Source organism: Molossus molossus, unplaced genomic scaffold (genome assembly GCF_014108415.1).
Source record: "Molossus molossus isolate mMolMol1 unplaced genomic scaffold, mMolMol1.p scaffold_m16_p_13, whole genome shotgun sequence".
Lineage (NCBI taxonomy): Eukaryota > Metazoa > Chordata > Mammalia > Chiroptera > Molossidae > Molossus > Molossus molossus.
Genome location: NW_023425348.1, coordinates 72,208,327 through 72,235,611, shown reverse-complemented (window position 1 = coordinate 72,235,611; position 27,285 = coordinate 72,208,327). Strand labels below are relative to the sequence as shown.

Genomic DNA, 27,285 nt, shown 5'->3' with positions numbered 1-27,285 from the left:
CTAGGCTTCGTGTGCCTCACCTCCACCCTCTCTTCCTTGAAATCATATTCCCTTCTAACTAATGATTAATGCATCTAGTAGGTTGGCCTACTAAGCCTAAACTTCAAAACTCCTTCAAGACATCCTGCACTTACTGCGTCAGCTGTCTTGCATCAAGTTCGTAGGTGGACAAGATCACATCGGCACTGAGCCAAATGCACTCATCTCTTCCCAACTCGCTGTCATCCTGGTAACTTGAAACTGGCCATGGTGGGAGTTTTATACCATGGAAATTGGCCAACACTATAAATCAGGCCACTTGTTGTCATTGTTTTTCATAGGGCCAGCGTACCAGCACATGAACCTGTTCTGTGCTGCTGTGAGGGAGGAGACAAATCTGGGGAAGCTTGCCCTATTCACACCACCTCATTTGAAACTGCCCTCTACTAAAGGCCATGGCTAAAGGGACGGTCAGCCTCGGAATTCATTTCTGTGCAGCGGGACCCTTCTCCTCTGGCCTCTGCTGATCAGATGAGGGAAAGACTCCTCACTCCATTGGTCAGACTATGACGGCCTGATCTTCCCTCCTGGGAGCGAGATGGAAATGGATGGTGGGCACATCAACTAAAGTCTTACCAACTCTGGCTGCTGTGAGCATCACAGCAAGAAAAAGCCCCATGTAAGGTCTAGTTATGGGGAAGCCAAGAAGCTACAGGTAAGCAGAGAGAGACAGTCTGTAGAAGAAGGTAGAAGGATAGACCAGCCTACAGGAAAAGAGAGAGGCAAGAGGCCACCAGGTCTGCAGGACACAAAGCTGGTTACCCCAGCCTCTTACTGGGGAAGCAGGATGAGAGCTGTGGAATCAAACTGCCTGGGGTCAAATCCCACCTCTGACACTTAACCGTGTGACACTGGATGAGTGACTGGTAAATTACTCTGTGCCTCATATGAAACCTAGGGAGCATAACAGAACCTACTTCACAGGGTTGTCGTGAAAATCAAATGAGCCGACACAAGTAGTTAATGCTCAAAAATGTTAGCTAGCGTTTCTTTCAATTAATTAGCATGTCCACATGGCCCTGTTATATTTATTTCATTCCTATACAGAATATGTCACATGTGATTCCTCTGTGGCCTGGGTCCCATACTTGAGCTAGTTTTACTTGAATAGCTAGGTAATCTGTCCCCTGAATCACAGAATAATGTGACAATCCCTGGATCACTGTGTGACCTTTAGCAAATCACTTCTTCAACCCTCTCTTAGGAGTGAACTGAGATTCAAACAAGAAAAGAGAATGAAAACTTCAACAACTGTGAAATGCTATAGCAAACTCTGGGGACCAGTATCCCTGTAGGGAAAAGTAACCCTATTACATTAGCCATAAGAATGGAAAAACACTTATTTTAAATGTCACTTTTATTGCTGGACTAGAGATAACTAGAAATTCTCCATCCCACTAAAAAAAAAAAAAAAAAGGTTTCGTTCCTGTAGGAGTCGCCAGGGTGATTTGCGTATTCACCTCCAGTATTAATAAGATGATAACAGGAAACTGCCAGAGACAGGTCCGCGACACCGATTTTTTAATATACTTCCATCCAGTTTCATTATATTCAAAACAATGTTCATAATCCAGATCCTCCTATTCTGTTCAAAACAAAGACTCATTATTTGATAATGACGTCTGTAGGTTTAGAGATATTTTTGCTCAGCTCTTTCCGACAAGGACGTATAAGCTGTGCTATTAATTTCAACAGTTTTTTCTCAGACTTCACCGCTTTCTTCAGCCTTCCTTGGTTCATTCTTTGACGTTTGGCAAACAGAAAGGCAAGAGGCAGAGGAGAAGTATTCATCAGCAAGGGCGGAGGCAGAGGGGCAGGTGTGGGAGGGGGTCCTGGTTTCATTCTGACACTTAATTCCAGATTTCACATCAGAAGAGTGGAGTTAGAAATCTTCGAGACCTTCCTATTTACTGGTACTGCATAAATACCAAAACCATTTTGTATTTCTGACATCAGGATATTTTAAATCTAAGAATAGATTTAACATATATAAATCAAAATCAAATTCCCCTCCCGTGGTTAGGATGCATTACACAAAGTCTTGCCTGGGCAGACAGATGGCAGGTGCAGCAGCGACCTTGGGCTAAATGCTCGAGGCAGCTACTTGGCCTAATTTACGTCTACATTAGTTGGTTTAAACACAGTGTTTATCCCCATTCTAGTGTTGAAAAGAGTCCATGACTTTCCTTCAACATCTGTGGAAGTATTTCCCAGGGAAGGAAGTCCAGGAGTAGAGAAAAGAGGAGGAATGGTCTAAGGAGGTATTTTAACTCTGTAGGTTTGAATTCAATCTGTGGTTTTAAAACTGTTTTCTTATATAAGAAAAGCTTTTTCATGTTTCAGAGAGAAGTTCAGATTCTCTTATGACAACATTTACTTAGCATGGAAAGAGGGCTACAGTATAGCGTTAAGTTCATAAAGCAAGGTACTAAATAGTGTATCCTTTATCTCTTAAAAAACCAACTAAGTGAAGATGTGCACATAAATATTTGTATGAAAAGGGTCTGGAAGAACCCATCATACTTGCTGGACAGCACAACTCTAGGAGAAAGCAATGGAGCGAACAGGCCTTCTGTATTTTACTGCATATGGTGTGTAGTATTTGATTTTAATAAAGTATATATTACTTTTATAATTTTTAAACAGTCGATGAAGATTAAAGATAAGCCCATATTTACATGGGCTTCAAGTTGGAACCATGTCAGCAAAATATGGGAAAACTGTTCCTTTTTCCTAATGAGAGTCCTTGACTGGGCTTGCCATTAATGTAGGAAGAGGTAAGAAGTGCAGTTGGTCCGACCCACCAAAACATCTGCTTAGAACTCATAAACACTCAGCCAGGGAAATGGGGAAAGCAGGGGAGACCTTGAGGCTCTGATGCATGGATGAGAAAACTAAGACCCTGAAAAGTGAAGTGACTTGATGAAGAACAGTCAGCCAGGGAGACCTGTTTCCTGAATGTATCCGAGGTGATTTCCCCTCGCCCACGACGGTCTCCTAGACCTGAAATAAACCTTCTGTCATAACGTCTAGGAGGTAACCACTGGCAACCTGAGAATGAGGAAAGGTACGAGAGGCACCTGATACTCTTTATTTTACTAAAGAAATCCTGGATCGATCTTCGGTCTCATCTGTAAAACCATAGGCCTAATGGAAGAAATAATATTAATTCTCCACAAACACTAGCATGAAACAGAAGAGAGAACGTTCGCACTATTTTTTAGACCAGCATTACCATTAGAATACATTTCGGGAAAAAACAAAGCAACAAACCAATACCCTTCATGAAGATAAGATGTTAAAAAATTCCTAACAAAAGATCAGAAAATCAGACCCCGCTGGAACGTACATCCTAAGTGGAAGTTTATCCCAGGAGTACAAGGTTGGTTCAACATTCTAAAATCAACAAATGTCTTTGTACAGACAAAAACAGAAAAATCTTGTGATGATTTCAAGAGAGACAACATTTCACAAAATTCAATACCCATTCATGGATAAAAACTCACAGAAAACTAGATTTAGAGGAGAATTTCCTCAATCTGATACAGGGCTTCTACAAACAAATACAAAAAATAAAAACAAAACTATTCTGGTCAAGATGGCAGCTAGGTAAATGCAGTACTCACATCCTCCCACAACCACATCAAAGTTACAGCTAAACAACAGAACAACCATCATTCAGAACCACATGAGATCTAGCTGAACAGAAGTCCTATTACTAAGGATATACAGAAGAAGCCATATCGAGACTGGTAGGAGGAGTGGAGACATGGAACGGGCTGGTCCCACACCCCACGTGGCATAAAAACCAGGAGGGCTATCTGCAGAGGTCCCCCCTGAGGAGTGAGGGGTCCCAGCCCCGTTCCAGACCCCACCCCAGCCCAGGGTTCCAGTGCCAGGAAGAGAAGTCCCCATAACTTCTGCTGTAAAAAACAGCAGGAATTGAGGCTGAGGGAGAGGGAGGCTGCTGGAGTCACAGATGTTCCTCTTAAAGGGCCCATGCATGGACTTACTCGGACTCACTTGCTCTGAGCTCCAGTGCTGGGGTGGCAGCTCGAAAGGTGTCAGGGACATATGGGGAGGAACTGAATCTTCTGGCTTTGGGGTAATAGTTGGAGGGGCCACTTTGTCCCAGACAGAAGTGTTGGCAGAGGCCACTGTTCCATTTTTGAGCCCTCCCCCAACAGACCTTCAGGCGGGCACCATATCTGAGCCTCCATCAACCTAACGCTGTGTGTTCCACCCCAGGCTACAGGCCATGTGAGGGAAGGAGCTGAGACTGACTTGTTCTCCCAAACTAAACCTCCAGTATCTAATGAAAAGTTTGGCTTGGCAAATGCCAGGTGCTTGATAAATATTGCCAAATAAGCATGACTCATTTGCCACCTTCCCACCAGCTACAATACTGACATTTACAATACCCAGATTGCTAACTGCTTCTTTGGTCCTGGAGTCCCCAAAGGGAGCCACCAGCCAAGGCAGCCATCCCATGACCTAGAATAATGTGTCCCTCTGTGTGTTTAGAAATCCCCTGTAATATGTTGTCAAGCAACGAAAATGTTTTAGGGTCAGTCCAACTATTCATTTTTGTCTAGAGAAGAGTAGAGTTGTTGTTTGTTTTTAAAAAAAGAGAGAGAGAAAGAGAAAGAAGGAAAACCACAATAAGGGCTTAAAGTTAATGAAAAATGAAAAAAAAAAAAAGGAAGCGTGCACATTCATTTAGAATATTCTCAGATCATGTTCCAGTAATTTAAGACTTGAGGTAAGTAAGCTGAGTGATTCTCTGGTTGTCATCAGAATTTCAGTTTCTCTAAGTCTCCACGGTGATGCTCTGTTTTAAGGAAGGATGTGGGGCAGGGAGAGGATATCTGACTCCTGCTTGATGTCAATATTGAAAGTACAGTGTTTCTATTCCCAAAATTTTCTTTACTTTGTATGTGGGATGGGGAAGGAAAGGGAAGCAAGGTTTGGGACATCTTGCAAGTATTCTGAAGCGCTAGTAATTAATATTGAGAGTAAAAAGTACAAGGATATTTTACTGGATTGTCTACATCTGGAGAAAAACCCCAATAAAGCAAACACTCTTAACATACATCGTTAATGTTGAAAAGTGAGCAAGTACAAACATAATGTATTATATCCCATCTTGCCCCTCTCCTGACCCACCTCCCCTATTACTCTGCTGTCCTTTGTAGAAAAGACTTTAAGTGATTGTTGTTGTTTCTGTCTCTGATTTTACTTCTTCTTGAACCCACTCCTTTCTTACGGCCATCCAACCTACATTTATTTGTTTAGTGTCACTTGCTCAAAGTGGGGTCGATGAACTATGGGCATCATCACCCAGTGCTTGCTGGAAATGCAGAACCTCAGGCCTCATTCCAGACCAACTGAATCAGCTTCTGCATGTTAACAGGATCTTCAAGTGATTTACATGCACAGTAAAGTCTGGAAAGCACTGGGCTAGTTCCTTGGTCCCATGAGAACGAGAGCTTATTTCCATTCGTTACTGTAACATCAGAAAGCTGAGGCACTCTAGATATACTGAATGAATGAATGAATGAATGAATGAACGAACGAATGTACTGTGCACCTGTTTCAAATGGGACTCCCAGCTGATAATGTGTGCAAGGTTGGAGAGGGATGAGTAAGATATCCTAAGTCAAAACTCTCTCTCTCATATATATTGTGCTAAGTTAGGGATTTCCTGGTATCAGCAAATCCTTCTTTCAAAATGCAAATACATTCCCCAAATAAAGCCAGTCATTCACAACTTATTGTGGATGACTTAAATGAGATAATTATTCTAACATCTAACAGAATTAGCCAAACAGAGGGAACGGGAGTGAAAGAAAGCTGAAAGCGTAATAAGTGCCTACTCTGTGCTGGGCATTGTGACAGGCAAGAGGGAAACAAAGATAAATCAGGAATTTACAAATGGGTAGGAGAAGCAGAGGACCCTTCGGAGGAGGGCCATAGGGTGGAGCACCCTGAGAGGAGGGCTCGGGGGAGCCCCAAGATGGTAAAAGTGTCCAGGGCACTCCTTTTAGCGACCTGTGGTCTGGCCACAAAGAACCCTTTACTTTTCCTCTGCCTGAAACATTACCATCAGTCCTGCCCATCCTTCAAAGGCCTCGCTCTTCCAGAATTCACTGTTCCCCCGTTTTATTAGATCTGATCACACATTTCAGAGTTCAAGGGCACAGATCACTCTCTTTATGAGAGGCTTCCACAAACTGCCATATCCGTACTCACCTCTGTAACCCCTGCCCTAGCTCAGCACACAGGCACAGTAACTGTGTGGTCAGTTTCTGCCACTTTAGAAATGTACCAAGCACTGTTTTAAACACTTTAGATGTATTAACTCATTTAATCCTCCCAAGAATCAAATTAGATTGTAAATGTTCACTGACATGAACTGAATGGGTGACCAACAATTAAAAAGATGAGGAAGTCAGCCTGGCCGGTGTGGCTTAGTGGATTGAGCATCATCCCATAAACTGAGAGGTCTCAGGATCGATTCCTGGTCAGGGCACACAGCCGGGGTTGCAGGCCAATCCCCAGTGTGGGGTGTGCAGGAGGCAACCGATCAATGACTCACATCGATGTTTCTATCTCTCTCTCTTCTTTCCTCTCTCTCTAAAATCAATCAATCAATAAATAATTTTTTTTTAAGATGAAGAAGTCAGATTTGAACTTTATCCTTGTGCCTGGAGCCCCGGAGGGCAGAGGAAAATAGAGAGTGTCGGAGCTTGCTGCCATGAAGAACCTTCTTTCCCACACCGACCCCCACATCTGAAACAGAAGCCACTGCCTGGGAGCAAGGGTTCTGTAGAGATGGAGGTTAGGAGAGCAAGTCTGAGCGAGAACACCCAAGGCGGCAGCCTGTCTGTCCTTAAAAGAAAAAAAAAAAAGAGAGAAGGAAGCCTGATCCTCAGGAATATTGAAACAAAAGAACTGGGGGTGAAGTGGATGGAGGTGGGCTGGGAACATACTGCAGGGGCCCCAGGACAGGAAGATCCTGAACCATTTTTCAACACAGGCAAATGTCGAGCTTCTCTCTGCTGGGAAAACAAGGAAGAGCAATGATGCAAATGGCATGAACTTCACCCTTTACAGCAAGCTGGCACTGACAAGCAGGATCTTCACATCATGGGTTTGGCTCCTCACACTACTCAGCATGGAACATATTCTGCCGTGAGGGGCAGTGCCAACCTGCAGCTACCCTTCAGGAATATTTCAAAATGGGGTTGTTCACCGAAAGCCAAAGGTCCCAGAAAAGTGTTATCCATTCTCCTCCTGCCTCCCTCCCGACACTGCTTCTTCACACAGAGCCCTTGGGCTCCCCTGCATTGGGTCCAGGACTCGCCCACCCCGCCACGAAGCTGCCTCAGGTGGAAATCAGCGAGCAGATGAAAGCAGGTAGGAGGCAAGAGAGGGGCCCAGTGTTTCACTCTTCCACTGTGAGAGAAACAAGCAGTCACACTGAACCACCAGCGAACACCCTGGAACCCACAGAGTCCAGCGGTCGACTGGACCCACAGGTGAGCTGAACCCCAGGAATTGTTCATCAGGGTAACAACACAAAGAACACCCCAAAAAGTACAAAGGAACCAACAAGTCATGCCAATGAGAGAGGGAAAGACAAGACTTTGGGGAACGATATCAATTTAAATGAATTTTACCATCACTTTCATCATCTTTCCTAGTGATGCCTATGATCACCATACTAAGAGGAAAAAGTAAAAGGACACCCCAGCAAAAACCAAAAGATATCGCTCGTAAGTCCCCTCACTCTAGCAGTCTGAAAGAAGAGCCAAGTAAAGTCATGGAGGTTCAGAGGTCAATGTACAGGGGTCAGAAGGGAGACCAGAAATTCAAAACCAATCAAAGGAAATCATCTGACGTCAGGCTGAATAGAAACAATACACACATCCAAATTCCACATATTATAGATGGGTGGACAGTTTTTGCTATCTGCACGCAAACGAACAACATCCAAACAGTTTACAAAACTATCAAGGATTTGATTCGTTTTTAATAAAAATGCAAAGCATGTTTCTGAGCTAATGCATACTAAGTTATTTACATGTGTCTGACTCAGGGCTTACCCGTTAACCATGATACCAAATTCACTCCCTGAAAACAACTAGAAGCATAAAAATGGAGGGTTGAAGCCATTCATCAGGGGCTTTTCTCAGGTCTCAGGCACACAGCCAAAGATGACCAAACTTTGCAACCACTACACTCACAACAGAAAATTCCTGGACAGTCGGTCACGTGCACACATAGACACCTCATGTCAGTGACTCTTGAAATGAATCAAAGCAAAAATGGGTTTTGAAAATAAGAAATATTTCAAACCTGAAATCCTCTTATCTAAAAGTGTTAGCTCCTTCATAATGTAATCTAATTTGGGGGAAGAGGCACACTGGGAGGGGGGGATGCAGTCCTCGTTAGTCCTTGCTAAAAACCCCACAAAACTATAGAATCATATTAGCTGAAGTGAGAGCTATATTCCTTGATAAGCAGAATGTACCAAGAGCCCAGAATTTCATCACAAACAAAAGCCTGCCCTTTATAAGTGCCATAGTAATCATTCTTATTTCAAAGACAATTGCTGACTGCACAGTGTAAATTTTAAAGCACATTAGCAGAATAATCCTCTCCAAATAGTTACAACAGATTTCTCAAAATCGCCCAAGGAATTACAGAAATCTATTTCCTGAGGATTCTTGGGAGTCTGAGAGTCAAGTGTAATTATTAACTGACCTCCTATAAACAGTGGATTACATGTACTTGAACAGTGCCTGGATCCCTTTGTAACATGCAAGCAATTATTTTAGGTACCTCTATTCCAAAAGAAAAGGCTTCTCCTGTCAACACAGATAGGAAAATGCTATTTGGGAAGCCCACATGGTAATTGTCTAAAACTCTGGCCATTTCATGCATTTCAAACAAAGTGGACACCCAACAGGGAACCCAAAATTTAATGGACGTCCCCACCTGGAAATGCGTCCCACTAAAACACATCCCTTTTAAGGTGTCCTAACCACACCATGCCTTTATCTAAATGAAGCGTGCCTGTGGGACCACTAGGAAGGACCTGCAACTTGTCCAGAAAGAAGATGCGAAAGCACCTCTTTTTACTTCCCCTCCCAGCGGTGCCTCCCCGAGGACACGTTTCCATCAGTTCGCCAGCTGTTGCAGCAGCAAAGGGCGGAGAAAATCCCAGCGCCGGGGCTGCAAAGACCTCTCCCTCCAGCGCCGCCGCGCCAGGTGCCGGCCCTGAAGGGCGGCCGGGCTCCTACAGAAACCTCCCCGAGCGCAGAGCAGGCGCCAAGTGCTTACCCGGGTGTGCCAGGCAGTGCTCGGGAAGGGCTGCCAGCAGCAGGAGTCCCAGCAGCAGCGGCGGCGGCGCTTCCTGGGACGCGGCAGCCCGGGAGCCCCGCGCCCGCCCGGAGCCTCTCACGCCCGGACAGCGCGCGGCTCCCCCGCCGACACCGCGCGCCCCGGGCCGGCCCCTGCGCTTCCTCGCTGCCGGCCCAGCTTCCCCTGGGCCCTGGGGCTTCGCCTCCTGCCGAGCCATGGGGACGCTTCACACATCCAGGCCGCTGCCTCGCTCCGCACCGCGCCGGGGAGCCCAGCCTTCGGCGCCCCGGTCCTCAGCGGGCATCTCCGGCCATGGCCCGGGCGCCGGAGGGCGGGAGCGCCGGGCGGCGCCACCTGCTCGCTCGTGCTGCCGCGCCCGGGGCGGGCTCCAGGAGCCGCGGCTTCACCCGCGCCGGGGCCGGGGCCGCATGGAGCCTCGGCGGGAGAGAGCCGGCGTTCCCACGGTGCTGTCGCCGCGCTCCGGGCAGTGAGGGTGGGACGGGCGCCGGCCGGGGCCCCCTCCCCCGGGCCGCTCCTACTGGCCGAGGGGGCGAGGCTGCAAGGAGCGGGGGCTGGCGGCCGCGGCGCGCACTCGGGACCCTCCCTCCCACCGCCCGCTCCGGTCTCTCCGCCCCGCTCTGCTGGCTGGCGCGGGCGCGGGCTTGGTTCCGGCACCGGCTCCGGGCCGACAGACGGTGCTACTGCAGCTCAGAGCGGCGCCTCATTGACAAAGAAAGCACGTAGCCACCGGCCCCGGAGAGGCAGGCGCGCGCGCGCATCCCCGCGCGAAGCCACCGCGCGCCCCCCGCTCTCGCGCGCCCCGCTGTCCGCGGGCTGGGAAGGGGTCCCCTCGTGGCCGTCCCTGCGCCACGGAGGTCCCGATAGGGAGTGGGGAATGGGCTTCTCTTCCTTTCATTTCCCTGCCAGTCCCCGGTTAGGAGGGGAGATGGGCAGGAAAGGCCATCCGGTCCCGAAAAGGGGGGGTAAGCGGTCATGGTCCAAGTGCTGAAGAGGCCAGAAAGCCCTTTGCAGAGGGGAGGACGCGCTTTGTTCTGTCTGTTCTTTACTTCGCTGAGGGGCCAGCGAGCACCTGCATGCCTGGTTTATCTCTGAGCCACAGAAGCAGCTGTGTCCTAGTTGCAGTAACGTGCTGGATTGAAACACATTGAATGTTTATTGCAGCCACACTATGTGCAAAGCAGTGCACTGCGCATTGGGGAGACCAGGAGGAAGTCTCATAAAAGTCCCTTTCCTCAAATAGGAGAATTAAGCAGTGACCACCCAGTGGGACAAAAGGCCCCCAGAGCCCACTGAAGGGCCTCTTTGCTCAGCCCTTGCCAGACTAGATGGCCATAAACAAGTCCCCTAGCTCATCAGCACTTCAAACATCTATCTCTCAGTCAATAAATATTGAGTTCCCACTGTTTGCCAACTACTGTACTGAGCACTGGGGATCAAAAACATACGTCCCTGACCTGATGAAGTTCAAAATCTATTCATTCAACAATATTGCTGACTGCCTGTTATGTCTCAGACACTGTTCTAGACACTGAGGACAACAGCCATAAACAAAACCTCTGTCCCCCTACCGCTAGTGGAAATAATACTGGCATGAAACAAATAATAATGTGTCTGCAGTGATAAATGCTATGGAGAAAAAGAATGCAAATAGGGTTGAAGGAAGCCTCACCCAGAAGGTGACGGCTAAGCAGAGACCTCAAGGAGGTGAGGGGAAAGCCTGGCAGGAAGAACATTCCAGATCAAGGAGACAGCAAGGGCAAAACGCAAATGCAGAGCAAGCCTGGCGCGCTCAAGGCACAGCAGTGTAGGAAAGAAGTAAGATCATATTTCATCTAAGACACACATCTTTCACATGTTAACTTTCCAGAAGTCAGATGTGTCTTATAATGCATCTAAGACGTACTGAAATATAGCAATGTCTTTTGGGGTTACTATTATTTAAGCTTGCCATTCAATTGAATTAGTTCTGCTGTTTCTAAGAAACTTACAGTCTAGATGCGGCAATAAAACTCAAAAACTCGGTGGGAGACGCTAATGAGAAAGCCAGTTCGTGGTCATGATTCAGGCAACATCACAAGACAGGAGGAAAGGTCCTGGCAGCAAGCATGATCCCAGGGGAGGGAGGGGAGGGTGACGGTGGCAGGCTGTCCAGGCAAACTGGGACTGAAACAGGACAGAGTTAGAAACAGCTTAGGTGTTGAGAAGCAGGGAGCACTGAAAGAGAAGAGGGCTGAGCAAAGATGGGGGGGGGGGGGCGTCAGGAAAAAGCATGCTTGGAGCCCTGTGGCTGCAGAATTCTGTTATGGAGAATTGGGAGGTAAAGAGGAGGAATGTTGGGACCCACTTGGAGAAGGCTTTGGACATACTTAGACTTTTTCCCATAAGCAAGGGGTGGGAGAGGAGAGGGAAAGTCTCCCAGGAGCACCAATCATGTACCAAGCTTAGTTAGTAGCAGCTAAGGACACAAAGATGGGTATGATAAGAGAAAACATAAACCCTTTGCGTCACAGCCTTCCCACACCCCACCCCATACCCAGTCCTTTGCTGCACTTGCAGTGTTGATAGGACAGAGGTGAGCCCCAAACAGGAAGCTGGAGGGGCTGGCTGGATTCATATGGCAAAGACAGAATGTTCTTGGCCTAAAACATGGAAAGATCCAGAAGAGGAAAGGGCTGCAAAACAAGAGTCCAGATTGCATCATGGCTGTGTTCTCTTTGAGCATTTAGAGAGAGATTTTCCAAGCAACTACCAGAGAGCTGAGAAAAAGCAAGTGTATATCTTTAAAAGGTTTCTTCTGTGTGGTACATGGGATCTTCCTTTCAACATTATTTGCCAGACTTAGACAAGATATAGTGATGTAGGTTGTTAAACTAGGCTTCATTTACTTTTTCTCCCTGAGGCTGGCCTCAAGGTCAGACACAATCCCTTTCCTCAAGAAGCCCACAGTCTAGTGAGGGAGGCAGACACACAGAGTGACAACCGAGAGCGACCACGTGGTGAAGATGCGGTCGAGGCTGTGCAGACGGCCCATTATCATGGGAATGTGGGTGAGCAGTGGCTATTCTGCCTGGAGGAGGAGGAGAGGCGGAAGAAGGTAGCATTTAAAGTTGGAGTTTGCTAGGTGCGGCAAATGACAAGGTAGGAAGGCATGGATGTTTGCGGCGTTTTGCATGGAAGGGTGAGGATCTGGGGAGAAGTGGCACAGAGGGGACTGGGGGAGATTCTGCGTCAAGGCAGGAAACTGAGTTGGAGGCAGATGTGGAGAGGCTGGGTTTGTGCTTGTCCTTATCCAATGGAACCACTCTGGAAAGCGGCTCTGCTGCAGCAGGAAGCTTGATGGGCTAGACCCCAGTCCTGGATTGAGGAGTCTGCGTACAGAGTTGGAAACTTGACCACTTCGATTTAAATTCGGGCTCTACCATTTGCTAGCTGTATAACTTCGGGCAAATCAAATCACAGATTCTCTCTGTCTCTCATCTATAACACAAAATGACAAGAGTACCTGTCTCACTGGGGGTTGCTTTAAGAACTGAGTAGATACATGTCAAGCCTTTAGAAGTGTATGTGACACATAGTGAGTGCTCAGTAAATCTTAACAATTACAACTCTCTTAAACCATAAATACTTTAGTTAATATTAGTCGATTAAAACTAGAGCATTGAGCCCTGGCCGGTTTTGCTCAGTGGTTAGAGCATTGGCCCACAGACCAGAGACCCGGGTTCGGTTCCCGCTAAGGGTACGTACCTCGGCTCCAGTTGGGATCATGTGGGTGGCAACCAGTCGATGTGTCTCTCTCACGTCAACGTTTCTCTCTCTCTCTCTCTTCCTCCCTCTCTCCCTCCTGCTCTATCTGAAGATAAATGCAAAAATGTCCTCAGGTGAGGATTTAAAAAAAAAAAAAACTAGAGCATTGAGACTTTCCCTATGAATTTATTGCTGTGTAGCTTTAAAAAGTCAGTATCTTTTGTGCAAAGCGTTTTGTTAGGCTGGGGAAATAACCAATCTCCAGGCAGCAGTTCCAGACCCTGAACTGAACTTTCTGACATTACCATGGGGCAGAAAATACCTGGGCCTCTCTTTCTTTTTTGCAATAAGCAGAAGAGTCCTAATCTCCGTTACTAATACTCCTTGCTGATACAAACCCCAAGTCTGCACTGAAGTCCTTCTTTCTGTGCCCAGGACAGTGCTAGGTCCTCGGGTTCCTATGACGCACCAGACCCTGCCCCTACCCCAAGGACTCAGTACTTGTCATGTGAGGGAGACGCGTGAACACACATTTATGCCACACCAGGCAAGTGCAGAGACACCACGGACAGCACTGTGGGCACACGCAACTGAGAGGAGCCGGAGAGGCAAGCCAGGGACACAAGCCATGTTGAGGAATTAAAACTATCTTTATCAACCACAGTGGCCCCTAAAGTGTCATGATATATATTTCAGACATCTTCAAATCCCTTTTGAAAAAGGCAGAAATTTAAAATAAAACTCTAAAAATGGTTTTCCTTGCTGTCGGTGCCCTTGAGAAAACACTGTCCTGCACCGTGGTGGCCCTGAGAGGGTGCTCCACGTAGTATTGTTGGCGACCACCCTGGAGGGCAAGGAGACGCAGCTGAATTCACAACGCCAGGGGGCAGTAGGGAGACGTGGGGCAATTTTTGAAGAGTGAGTGGCGTGAGCAAGCGTGTGTTTGGGGAAGATCATCTGGCTACCTCATAGAATGGACTAGAAGAGGGATGAGACTAGAGAGGCCAACCACATGGCTGTTGCAGAATCATAGGTTACCTTGGTTTTCCCTTTCCCTCATCTCTCAAGCTATTTTCCTAAAAACATTTCCCAAATTCACTTCAAGGCCCAGCCCAACATGGTGGTGCCCACACCCGCCGGACCAGCTCTGAGCACCCAGGTGGGTGAGGTGATCGCACCCCTTAAGCAGCCTAGGGATTCCTTGTTGATTTGAACTGGTCTTTTGTTGATGACATTTCAACTCCCCAGGTACTGGCTAAATATTCTCCAGATCCTTCAGTGGAAGAAGGCAATTCTTTAACCATCAAGGGCTAATTTGTCTTGTAAATATTCTGTCACTTCTGAGCTATTGTAATAGCAGAGCAGGGGTACAGTCCAGGCTTTGGTACTATGGTACTAGCTTATTTTTATAGACTCTCTTTGCCTTCAAGTTCCAGCTTAGCTGTGTTAAACCCTTTTCTCAGGTCCTGAAGGAAGGAAACTAGGACTGGCCATTGAAAATCTCAGTGACTTACAATCACCTAATGACCTTGGGAAAAAATCTAAACCTCTCAGTGCCCCTCTTTCAGAACACTGGAGATATCTATCACAGATAAATAAAAACATATGTCCAGTCCTGGCTGGTTTTGCTCAGTGGTTAGAGCATTGGCCTGTGGACCAATGAGTTGCAGGTTCAATTCTGGTCAAGGGCACGTACCCCGGTTGCGGTTCGTTCCCGGCCCTGGTCAGGGTGGTGCGGGAGGCAGCCAATTGGTGTGTCCCTCTCATGTCGATGTTTATCTCTCTCCCTCTCTTCCCCTCCCTCCCACTCTATCATAACAAAAATGGGAAAATATCCTCAGGTGAGGATTAAAAAAAACAACTAATGTCCAAATACTTGCATAGAAATATTTGTAGCAGTATTATTCACAATAGCCAAAAAGTGGAAACCCAAATGTCCATCAACTGGTGAATAAATAAAATGTACTACAACAGCATACTATTCATCAATAAAGAGAAATAAAGTTCTAGCAAATGAAGAAATAATTAAAATAAAAATTTTAAAAAGGAACAAAGTTCTGAAACATACTACAACATGGATGAACCTTGAAAATATTACACTAAATGAAAGAAGCCAGTCACTAAAGGTGAAATATTATCTGATCCCATCTATATGAAATGTCCAGAAAAGGCAAACTCAAAGAGATGAAAGTGGCATTAGTGGTGGCCCACAGCTGGGGGAGGGACATGGGAGTGACTAACTGTAAGTGAACACAAGGTTTGTTTCTAGGATGACAGGAACATTCTAAAATTAGACTGTGGTGACAGATATATAACTCTGTAAATATATGAAAACTCATTGAATTGTATTACTTAAAACCAGTGGATTTTATGCTATATAAAACATCTCAATAAAACTGTTAAAAAAACTGAACCCAGCACAGAGCACTCAATAAATGTTTGATGTTATGTAGCCTTCTTAAGCACATAAAGGAAAGGATGTTTATATTTATATTTTCATTATAAAGTTCTATTATTTTTGAAAGATCTATAAGAAGTGTAATATAAACAACACAATCTATCGAGGATATTAGCCCACTAGCAATTAAGGCCACCTCTCCCAACCAACCAAAGCCCCTTTTCATTTGCCAAAACACTTCTGTTTTATTAGGAAGTCCAATCAAATGCATCTTCAGACCAGATGAAACCATCACCCCATTAGGGGCAATATGCACAATAATATCTTCCATTCTTAAGTACACGTGCCTGACAGTAGACATTGTTTATATATTAGCCCAATCTTACTTATCATTTCTTCATGGTGTCATTTAAATCTCTACTCCTACATTTATTAATAAACCTTTATTGAGCATCTATTATGCGCCCAACACTGTGCTTACTGGGGCTATGAAGATGAGTAAAACAAAATCCATAGTCCGCAGGAGTCCCCAGATACAGGAATGGAAAAGTAAAATTATAAAATGATTATTCCATAGGTTAAAATTGACACGAAAGGCTGACAGAAGTGACACTTGAGCTGGGATATGACAGATTGACAACATGGAGAGAGAGCATTTAAGCCATGCCAAGGTATGGAATTATATATCAACAGGTACCTTCAAACAAGACCAAGTAGCTGACATGACTGTTTAGAATGAGGAGGAAAGCAATGAGAGGTTCTATTGGTGAGGCAGACAAAGAACGTATCAGAGACCCAAACATCCTCCCAAGAGACTTGGACATTACCCTGAAGGCTGTAGTCAAGAAGTTAAAGCCGACTAGCATCCAATGGAGATTCCAGGACTGATTTCCACATGAGGAGCTCTGGAGAAACTGATCAAAGACTCTCCTTGAAGCTGAATTTCACAGGCAGAACTCTGCTTTCATTTAGATGCATGTTTACTTACACTGTCTCCTTTGCCCCAGGGAGATCCCTGTCATCTCTACTGCTGCCGTCTTAATCAGAAGTGAATTTTAATAAAACCAGATGGCAAGTAATAAGGAGGTTAGTTGGAGTTGGGAGAAGCAGTGGGCTGGAAGCAAGGAAGTCAGATCAGAGGACCAGTTTTGACACATTTCTAGGTCTGAACCAAGGCAGCACAGTGGGGATGATGAGGAAGAGACGGGATCAGTATTATCGTGGATCTGACCGGGGTAAATAATGATAGCAGAAGTAGGAGAAATTGAGGAGGACATTCAGCTTTTGGATTGGGGCAAATGAGGATGCCATGAACCAAGATCTAAGAATATAGGAAAAAGATGTTTGGGGGTAAAAAAACAAGAGCTAGTAAGGGCACCCAAGTAGAGATGTCCATTAGCCAAGTTTCACAATTTTGAGTGTGTATATGAATTGAAGACCTTGTTAAAATTAAGATTCTGGTTAAGTAAGTCTGAGGTCACCCAAGAGGCTGCATTTCTAAAAAACTAAGTGATCCTGATCGATAGACCACACTTGGAATAACAACACATTACTCTAAAATTAGACTGTGGTAATGGATATATAACTCTATCCATATAAAACATTAGGTCATTGAACACAGGCTTATATCTTATCTCAATAAATGAATTTTTTAAAAATCAAATCTTGAGCTTTAATAGTTTTTGAAAAGCTATTCATGTTTCCTCACAAGGAAAAACAAAAAACACCTTTGCTTCCATTCTTCACTTCCCTGTAAGATTATACTTCCCCAGCCATCACTGTCAGACATGCAATGTCTTCCTGTCCTGATCATTCCCCCCCTCCCCATGATATTAGGCTTGGCCGGGTTAATTTGGGGGGGGTTGGGGGGGCTAATGGAATGTGATAGTAGTGACAGAGTGCCAGTTCCATTCATAAACTTTAGGAAGCATTTGCAAGGTGCAACTCTGCATTCTCTCTTCCATTAGGAAAACATGTCCAATATTTATTACTCCTTCAGTCCAGATATAAAAATGAAGAAAACCATGGATTATGCGAGGTCTTTGGCCAAGACCAGAGCTGCCACCAACCTGGGACCAACATATAACAAGAACAAGAAATAAGGCTGTTGTTATTTTAGTTTCTGAGATTTGGGGGGTCATTTGTGACTTCAGTATAACCTAGCAAAAGCTAATAAATTCTCTCAGCTATTAATGAAATAAGGGCCCAGCCAGTGTGGTTCAGTGGATTGAGTGTTGTCCCATGAACTGAGAGGTCCTGGTTCAATCCCAGGTCAGGGCACATGCCCAAGTTGCAGGCTCGATCCCCAGTAGGGGGCGTGCAGGAGGCAGCCGGTTGGTATTTGTCTCTCTCTCATATAGATGTTTTCTCTCTCCCTTCCTCTTTCTCTAAAAAGAAAAAATCAATAAAAACATATTTTTAAAAAACACCTTGTTTAAAAAGAAACAAAGCTAAGTAGGAAATAGAACTAAAATAAATGTGCATTTTAAAAGTTACTAGATTTTCTAATATATCCTCTTATGGATACCAAGAATATACAGAATGAGGTTGTAAGCATATAGAATATCTGAATACAAGTCGTCAGAAGAGTTTTAAGAAAATATCAGCCTTGGAATGACAGTTCTGGCTATGCCACTCTTCTTGTGAACTTGAACGAGTCACTGCTCCTCTGCTGTCCACATAAATGAGGAAAGTGGAAGCACTACATGCTTGAAGGAGTTTGTAGCGATTTGCTGAGTCAAATTGTATTAAAAACAAAAGTAGTAAATACAAGAAACCCTTGCTTTACGTGGTTCCAATCTGCAAAGGTTTCAGTTAAAATTACACCAGTCGGCAACAATGTGGTTCAGATTTTCATTACTACAGTATATTTATTTTACCATGAGTGACTGCATAAAGTACAAACTTTGCCATTGGCTCTTCAGTCCATAAATCACTATATAAATAATAATAAATGCTCTTCATGATCAGTGACCAATCACATCACTTCTTTCAAAGACCATTGGTGATTGGTCACCATTCACGTGTTATTCAGTTCATGCAGACTGCAGTTTCCTTTGCTGGAGAGGAAATGATCCACACATATTTTGGACTATGTGGCAAGTCTACATGGCAGTGGAGAAATGGCTACATGAATGCATGCCTTCCTTTCTATGATAAACCAGTAAGTAAGTCTAAGTAGTACTTTAAGGATTCATAGGCTTAGAATCTTTTCTTACTTTTTCAAAATCTATTTACAAAATTAAAGACTCTTCACATTATATCAACATTCTCAGAACATGTCCACAAGGCCCCTATTTCTACTTTATTTTCTTTGAAGTTCTTATAGGACCAGACTTGAAAGAAACATTATTAGAACTCTTTCTCCCCCTGCTGGTCATACTATAACATAGCAATATGTAATGAATAGAATGATCAAATGTCAAAACTAAAAAGAAAACTCAAAGAATAACAATTCCAGTAAACTGGCTACCCAAAAAATAACTCTGGCATGCAGATGACCTGTGCTTGGCCTAGATTATATTTAAAACAAAAAAATTAACTTTTAATTAGTTGACAATATATTTCACTGAAATCCGTTATTTCTGTTTTCTCAAAAACCAAGTTGGTTTACATTGGGTCCACTATTGTTCATGCATCTCCTGCTCTCACTCAGTCTGATTCATTTACTTACTCAACCTGCCCAGCCTTTGCTGCTTCTGAGGTTGCAACCCACACTCTCTCAATTTACTAAGGTACCCCTGAAGCCCAAACTTGCTCAAAATCATACCACCTAAGTAGTAGCAAAGCAGATAATAAAATTTTGACCTCCTAAATTCCATTCAACAGAGTTTTGTTGACTTCATCTATCCAACAAGTGCTTTAGTGCTTGCTATAGCTAGGCACATAGTGTCAAAGAAATGCAGTATCCAAGGTAAAAATGGCCTTTGAACTCAGAGCGTAGTTAGTGGGAAAAGCAGACAAGTAATTATGAGAAATAGGATGAAAGTGGTGAAAGGAGCACAGTCCTGCTCTCCTCCTCACCCAATTCAATGTAATCATCATGAATATAATATAAATGTTTCTAAGATTTACTAAGCAATGTCCTCAAACCCTAGGGTCTGCATTTATTCAACTTTCATTGAGCACAAGTGCTAAGCTACGGGGAAATAGCAGTAAAAACAGCACTTACTAGATAAATTCTTCTATTCATGGGCTCTAAATAGTCACTCACCCTTCTCCCTGTTCACCTGCAATTAATGTGCAAGGCTAAGGGGGACTCAAGATCATTAAGTTACAAGATGGTTAAAGGAGGTGGGCAGTAGTTGCTTGGCAAATGACCTCTCTCTGCAGAAAATCGGAATCAGATATGAGCTTGAATTACTGGGGATATTGGGGTAGAGACTAATCTTGGTCAGTGACATGATACCATAATTGGACAGCACTAGAGAAAGGAAATAGTTTTGTATGGGACATAAACTGGATCCTTTAAACCTGGGCTCTTCGGAGAAATGGCCGATTGCAGATACAAAAGGGGAAAATACAGGGGAGCCTAAGACACCTTATTGGGCCAGAAAACAAGGAAACATTCAGAGATTAATGCAGTGATGTCAAAGGATTCAGGAATCATGAAGATAGTCATTTTAACTTACTGAATACAGCAAAATCCATGAATGCATGAGGACACAGAAAGAAAGGAGAGATGAACAGAGGATGCCAGAAAGCCTTTTATTCTTCTTTGTAGAATATCAGGTAATAAATGCAGAATTATAGAATTGAAAATCACCACTTTGCAGCCCCCAATGTAACAACTGATTCAGACAACAATCAATGGATGTTAAAGCCACTGAGGAAAATGTTACTGATACTGCCAGCACCACCCCACAGATGAGAATATTTGCTAATAGCCTTCTTATACTCTGGTGTCACCACCGATAGTGGACAACCTGACATTACGTGCCTCTTGACGTGAGGCAACAAGGACACTACTCCTATATTTCTTGCAAATGAACAAATAGTGATTCTAATCAAGCCATTAGACCCAACTTGTACTTTACAGAAATACAGAGATTATCAAATAGAGAAGATCCAGGTAGGTTAAGATGAAGAAACAATCAGACAAATTCAGAATGTAGGATATTCTAGCCCGAACTCTTCAAAAATGTCATTTTTTAAAAAACTGTCCTGGTCCGGCCAGTGTGGCTCAGTGGTTGAGCATTGACCCATGCACCAAGAGGTCGCTAGTTCGATTCCCGGTCAGGGCACATGCCCAGGTCGTGGGCCAGATCCCCAGTGGGGGGCATGCAGGAGGCGGCCAATTGATGTTCTCTCTCATCAATGTTTCTATCTCTCTCTCCCTCTCCCTTCCTCTCTCTCTATAACCAATAAAGAAAAAAAATTAAATTAAAAAAAAAAAAAAACTGCCCTGGCCAGTTTGGCTCAGCAGTTAAGAGCTTTGGTCTGTGGACCACTGAGTCACAGGTTCAATTCTGGTCAAGGGCACGTGCCTCGGTTGTGATTTGTCCCCAACCCTGGTTGGAGTCGTGCGGGAGGCAGCCACTGGATGTGTCCCTTTCACGTCCATGTTTCTCTCTCTCTTCCTCTCTCTTCCTCCCACCCTATCTGAACAAAAGTGGAAAAATGTCCTCGGATGAGAATAAAAAATAATATAAAAAAAAAAAAAACTGTTCTAAACTAAAAATAATCAGAGGTACATAACCAAATGCAACATCTGGATTTCATTTATATGTAGGATCAATGCTTGGGTGGAGTGCTCCTCCCAACACTTTCCTATTGATGCTTTGGGCTACACAAAAAATGTTCACATTATTTTGAACAACTCACACACACACCTATGACTAAAATGAAAGAAACAAAAAATGTATCGTGTGAGGATGTAGCATAACTGGAACTCTCATATGCCACTGGCGAGTGTAAGTTAATTTAAACCCACTGAAACACTGTTTGCAGTTATCTAATAGTGTAGAACACATGTATACCTTATGACCCAACAATTACATACCTACATGTATACCCAAAGGAAACACATACATATACACTCACCAAAAGACATGTGCACAAGTAGCCAGAAAGTGGGAACTCAAAGGTTCATCAACAAAACAAATTAGTATATATGCACGCAAAGGAATACTATACAGCAATGAGGATAAATGAACCACAACTACGCACAACATGGGTGTTATCTTATAAACAAAATGTTGAACAAAAGAAACCAGATGCCACAGGGCGCATCTCATGCGTCAATTAAAGGTCTACTGAGAGACCTGAGATTATATATTCTCCCTGGTATGCTTGGGTAGAGTGCTCCCCCCAACCCTTTCCTACTGATGCTCCTTCTAAAGTCAGATCCTTGAAGCATGAGGTAATAATCGGGGACAACTAAACTGGTCTACTGCAGCCACATTCTTTTGAAGCCTCATGTTTTAGATCTTAAAAATTCATGTGAATTCCCTAATTTTCTTCCATGCATACCGAACAGAAACATTTACCTCAAAAATATTTAAGAAAATAACATTCAAATGAAATGGGCCATGGTTTCCCAGTGGCTGCAGTATTTAGATTTCAGTTTAAGAACAACAGGTGGAGCTGGAGTGGGGGTGCAGAAAAAAAGGTGAAGGGAAAAGAAGTACAAATTGGTAGTTACAGAACAGTCATGGGGATGTAAAATACAAAATAGGAAATATAGTCAATAATATTGTGATAACTGTAAGGTACCAGTTGGTAATGGAAATATCAAGGGGAACACCATGTAAAGTATCTGATTGTCTAACAATAAAGCTGTAGACCTGAAATCAAAACAAACTAATACTGAGAGTACACTGTAATAGAAAAATTTTTTAAATATAGAAAAATAGAAACAACAGCCCTGCCCAGTTGCTCAGTGGTTAGAACATCCACTGCGAAATCAGAGTCCGGGGTTCAGTTCCCGCACATACCTGGGTTGCAGTGTGTCCCCTGCCCCGGTTGGGGTCGTATGGGTGGCAACCACTCGATGTGTCTCTCTCACATCGATGTTTCTCTCTCTTCCCCCCCTTCTCCTTCCCACTCTATCTGAAGATAAAATGCAAAAATGTCCTCAGGTGAGGATAAAAAAAATAGAAACAATAGGTGGAAAGTAGATTACAGGTAAATAGCCTAGATTCACCATTCACTAGCAGTGTGACTTTGGTCAACTTACATAGATATTCTGAGCCTATTTCCTCATTTCTATAATGAAGATAATAATACCTATCTCACACACATGGTTTTGAGAGTTAACTGAAATGACCTAAGTTAGGTACTACCTGCTACTAACCAATCAATCCCTTCCCTACCCTGTAAGTGGTACTGGGATAGAAAAAAAGTCAACAAGCTGTTTGCTGCAATATATATATTTTAATTCAAAGTGAATCGACAGTAATACACCATAAATTCTTATTTTGACACTCACCAAAATAGTCACCTGGAAAACCCGCTTTTTGTGACAAAGTACAGAAGGCTTGGTCACATTTAAATCACTGAGAACTAGAGAGAAATACTATCGCAAACCGTAATAGACATTACATCCATAAAAATTTTCCCAGTCCTTATTGTAATATTGCACAGTGCAATTGCTACATGGCAAACTAGTGTAGCATAGAAGTAAAAGCAAAAACAAACAAACCAAAGAAAGGAAGCCACAAGTCTAAGATTGTTAAACAGTTAACAGTTCAAACTTAGTAATCAAATCTATCATTGGGTTCATTAAAACAAATCCTCCTACACCTTGCAGTGTATGATTTAACTTTTACTTAACACAAACCAAGTTTAAAATTAGTAGTAGAGATTTTTAAAATGAAAAGGCTTTGCTATTATAATAACATACTTAAACACCCTGAAGAAAAAGTAAACTAAATATCAGGATATTTGATAAAAAATAATTTGTAAATTAAAATAGTATGCAAATATGCAACTTGAAATTCATGCAGTGTTTTATTTAAGAAAGCATTAAAACCAAAGAAAACTGGTAAAAATGGCTTTAAAGAAGGTATAAATCCAGAAATTTATTTGTTAATATGCTTTAGGCTTTAACAAAATTTTAACATTTTTTACCTTTAAACACATAAAAAGCCCATGATTAGAATCAGTTCAGAGCGGTGTACTTAACTGGGGTATGCCTTTATCAAACATTACTATTATGTTATGAAAACACTGAAGTTCACCATTTACTGTCCACTTAACAAGCCCATCTCAGCCTTGGAACTGAAATACAGAATATAAAACATTCAAAAAGCTAACCATGCCAGTTCTGTACCTGTTGTGATATAAACATTAATCAGTCCTTTGCCCTTGTCTCTGAAATATCCACTGCCAGTACTAATTCTTTTCCAAGAAGTGAATGGATACCAGTAATCTGCTGGACCATATAAATAAAACTAGAAGGCTGTGGAGGGCAACGACATTTACTTAAATAGTGACTCCATAAATTTGCCATCTGTAAATAATCTTTTAAATTAATCTTAGGCTACTCCTTTTTTTATGTGTAATATATATATATCTATATTTCTATTTATATAAAATGCATAGAATTGATTACTAAAAACACTGAAACTTGTGGGGAAAATTAAGTCCTTCATTTTCAGTGTGACTAAAAATGTACTGCTGGTTTTTATTTTATGATCTAATACTGTAAATTTTAAAATCAATTTCAGGCACATTTCATTGATGATTATTAAATAAAACACTGCTTGTGTTAATGGAGTAAAGAAATGTTAGTCCATTATTAGCTTATTGTCAACGCTGTACTATAGCGGTACTAGTGGTATGCAATTCATTTATCAAAGAAATGCTATAAATCCAAAACATTTGATAGTTTTACACTCAAATGCTTTGTACTTTTTATTCCAGTAAATGCTGTAATATTATATTCCAGATTTTTAAGGAAAAAAGTTAAGTCAAGCCTGCAAGATACAGCTTTCTCAAGTGTCTACAATGTCAATATGAAAATAAAAAATTAAGTTACATTGATACATCCAAGTTTTTATATGCAGTGATGAGCACAAACATTAATAGAGATAAAATACTGATGCAATTAACACACCCAAAATAACATATGCAATTATTTTCCATCATTTACAATACAGTAGTTACAATGACACTCCAAACAGAAAAGCAAAGTAAAAAATCAAAACCCCAACTTCTATTTCATGTAATTAGACTTATACAGAAATTAGAAGGCTAAGTAACAACTAGTTAATCACCTAATTTCACAGCTATCTGAAGTGGCAATCGTTATATAGCAGCTTATCTATGATACATTCAAGATAAATGATACAATTTATTACTTGCCCATAAGCTAAAACACAGCCTGTTTAATACCTTTCCTTAAATTCCACCTCTACACTACAATATACTTGAGGTCTATGCAAAAAGTAGCTACCTTTTATATAGGAAATGGATGATTAAGTCTTTGGTGCTGTAAAAGCAACTTCATTTAAACATCACCACCATTACCAAAAAAACAAAAGAGAAAATAAGAAAGGAAAAACCCAAGACACACTTCCTAGGAAGAAAAGCATGTAATTTCTGTCCCTGACGGAATGTATTAAATAAGCAAACACCACCAACAAGCAAAACAAGTACTACAATGTAAAAATACTTAAAAAAAAAACAAACCTCTCACATGCATAAATGAAAAATTGCACACAAAGAACTCACATCTTTTCAAGCTTCAATAGTAAATATTCTGCTACTACTTATTAAATACTGCATGGTTTGCCCAAGCTAAGATGAAACCACATCATGAATCAATGAGCAATTTGCATTTTCTTTCATTATCTACTCAAAGTCATGCCTACTGCACCTCTAAATATTTTATTAAATCCAATTATACAGCAAACACTCCCAAAATAAACTTAGATTGTATTGCAGTTTTACTTAACAGTATATAAAATGCTCTGTTGTGACAGATATCAACTATCCATTAGATACTGAATCAATTTTTCTGAAGCAATACTAAATGCTTGCTTTTCTTGAAGCTAGATCATTCTGAAAAATCAGACAGCAGAATACAGTTATAGCAAACATGCTGCCCTCTTAATAAGGAAAAAACCGCTACAACCTGAAATCATACCACACAAAACCAAAAATGAAAATTACTCTATCAAAAGAAAACTAAAGAGTAGGTCTGATTTTTAAGTGCTGCAGTCCTCAACATTTATATATAGGTAATAACATTAACAACCTCAAATATTTAAGGCACTATGTGTGGGAACGGTTTACAATGCAGCTGAGATTATTAGAACAACATTTAAGAGCAAAGTCTAGGCAACATTTTGCCCATGCAAAGACACATGCAAATGTAAAGAACAATAGCTCAGTTTCTTAGGTAAGTGACCCAACATTTATACACTAAGACACAGATAATACAATTCACTTGTATGCTGTAATTTTGACGTATGTGCATCTGTTGCTCTAAGTCTGTACACAGAATGGCTTCCCAAATGTGGACGTGTCTTGCACTAGTTAGAAGGCAATTTTATAAAAAATAGCGGGAGCAAAACTGGACTTCTGCTCCCATAAGTCACCTGTCTAGAATTACTACATAAGAAGATAACATGACCAAAGACAAGTTATACCAAATGTGCAAAACACATTAAAAGTGAGTTTTTTAAAGCTCAAAGTTGTTTAAATTGCACCCAAGTCTACATGATTCAAAAATAATTTTCTTGTGCCATGGCTAATATTTATTAAATACCATGTTTTTATTTTTAATCAAATGTTTCTATCATTGAGCTTCCTCAATATGCTCCTTTTGAGTTTTCACATATATGGATACTGGCTGAGTTTTGTTGGACTCAATGGAAATCCAGTATACGCAGGTGATGCTGCAATGTAAGAATGTGGTGGGAAGATTGGTTTGTACTGAGTCTGATGAATGGTTGGGGATGGTAACAGGCGGGGATTTATGCCCACTGGGACCTGGTGAACTATGCCACTAGGATGGGATATATTGTAAGCTGGATGCTGTAACATAGGTCTTGAGGTACATGGAGAGGCTAAGAGGTGGGCCACTGGTGCAGCACTACTGAGGGTAGCTGATGATGGGTATGGAAGCAGAGTAGGCTGTCCTCCAAGGTGAGTGTTTCCAGCCAGATGGGCATGCACGGCTGTGTGATTGGGACTTCCATGAGAAAGAGTGAATGGATTACTGGTAACACTAGTAGGGATATAAGCTTGCTGTCTTCGATGTCCGAAGTTTCCATTCCACTCTTGATGCCCAGATCCGAAGTGCTGAACCTATCCAAAATGAACCAACAAAAAACACTAAATACATATTTATAAGTTAAAAAGAAAAGAAAAAGGGAAATTACAATAAATTCTGTGACTAATAACTCATAGAGTACCTCTCAGATCTTAAATTATACTATTATAAAGAGGAAAATTATGATTTTATATATTATTAACATTTTAATATTTATTACTACATATTATAATAGTAACATTGCCACTACCAATGCTAATGATATCACCATCCCCACCACTACTAATAGCTACCATCTGTGAAGCAATTATCATATACAGGGCTAACATTTTATATACAAGGCATTATTTAATTCCAAAACAACCCCATGATAACAGCATGGCCCAGATTTGCTGAAGAGACCTGGCCAAGGTAATATACATAGCATTTGGCAAAATCAGGATTTGGACACAGGTCTTACTCCAATAACTGTGATCTTTTCTTTCTCCAAGTG

At 42.4% G+C, this 27,285-nt stretch overlaps 1 protein-coding gene across 8 annotated transcripts in view; it reads right to left on the bottom strand.

The window, feature by feature from the left end:
- Positions 1-22,925: 22,925 nt before the first annotated feature.
- The window catches only part of HIPK3 (homeodomain interacting protein kinase 3), a 110,106-nt gene continuing 105,746 nt past the window's right edge, over positions 22,926-27,285 (bottom strand). For all 8 annotated transcript variants that reach the window (XM_036260172.1, XM_036260176.1, XM_036260170.1 and 5 more), the window contains one exon: positions 22,926-26,827. In XM_036260172.1, coding sequence (XP_036116065.1) covers positions 26,351-26,827 — 477 coding nt within the window. In that variant the 3' untranslated portion in view covers positions 22,926-26,350. The remainder of the gene's footprint in view (positions 26,828-27,285) is intronic.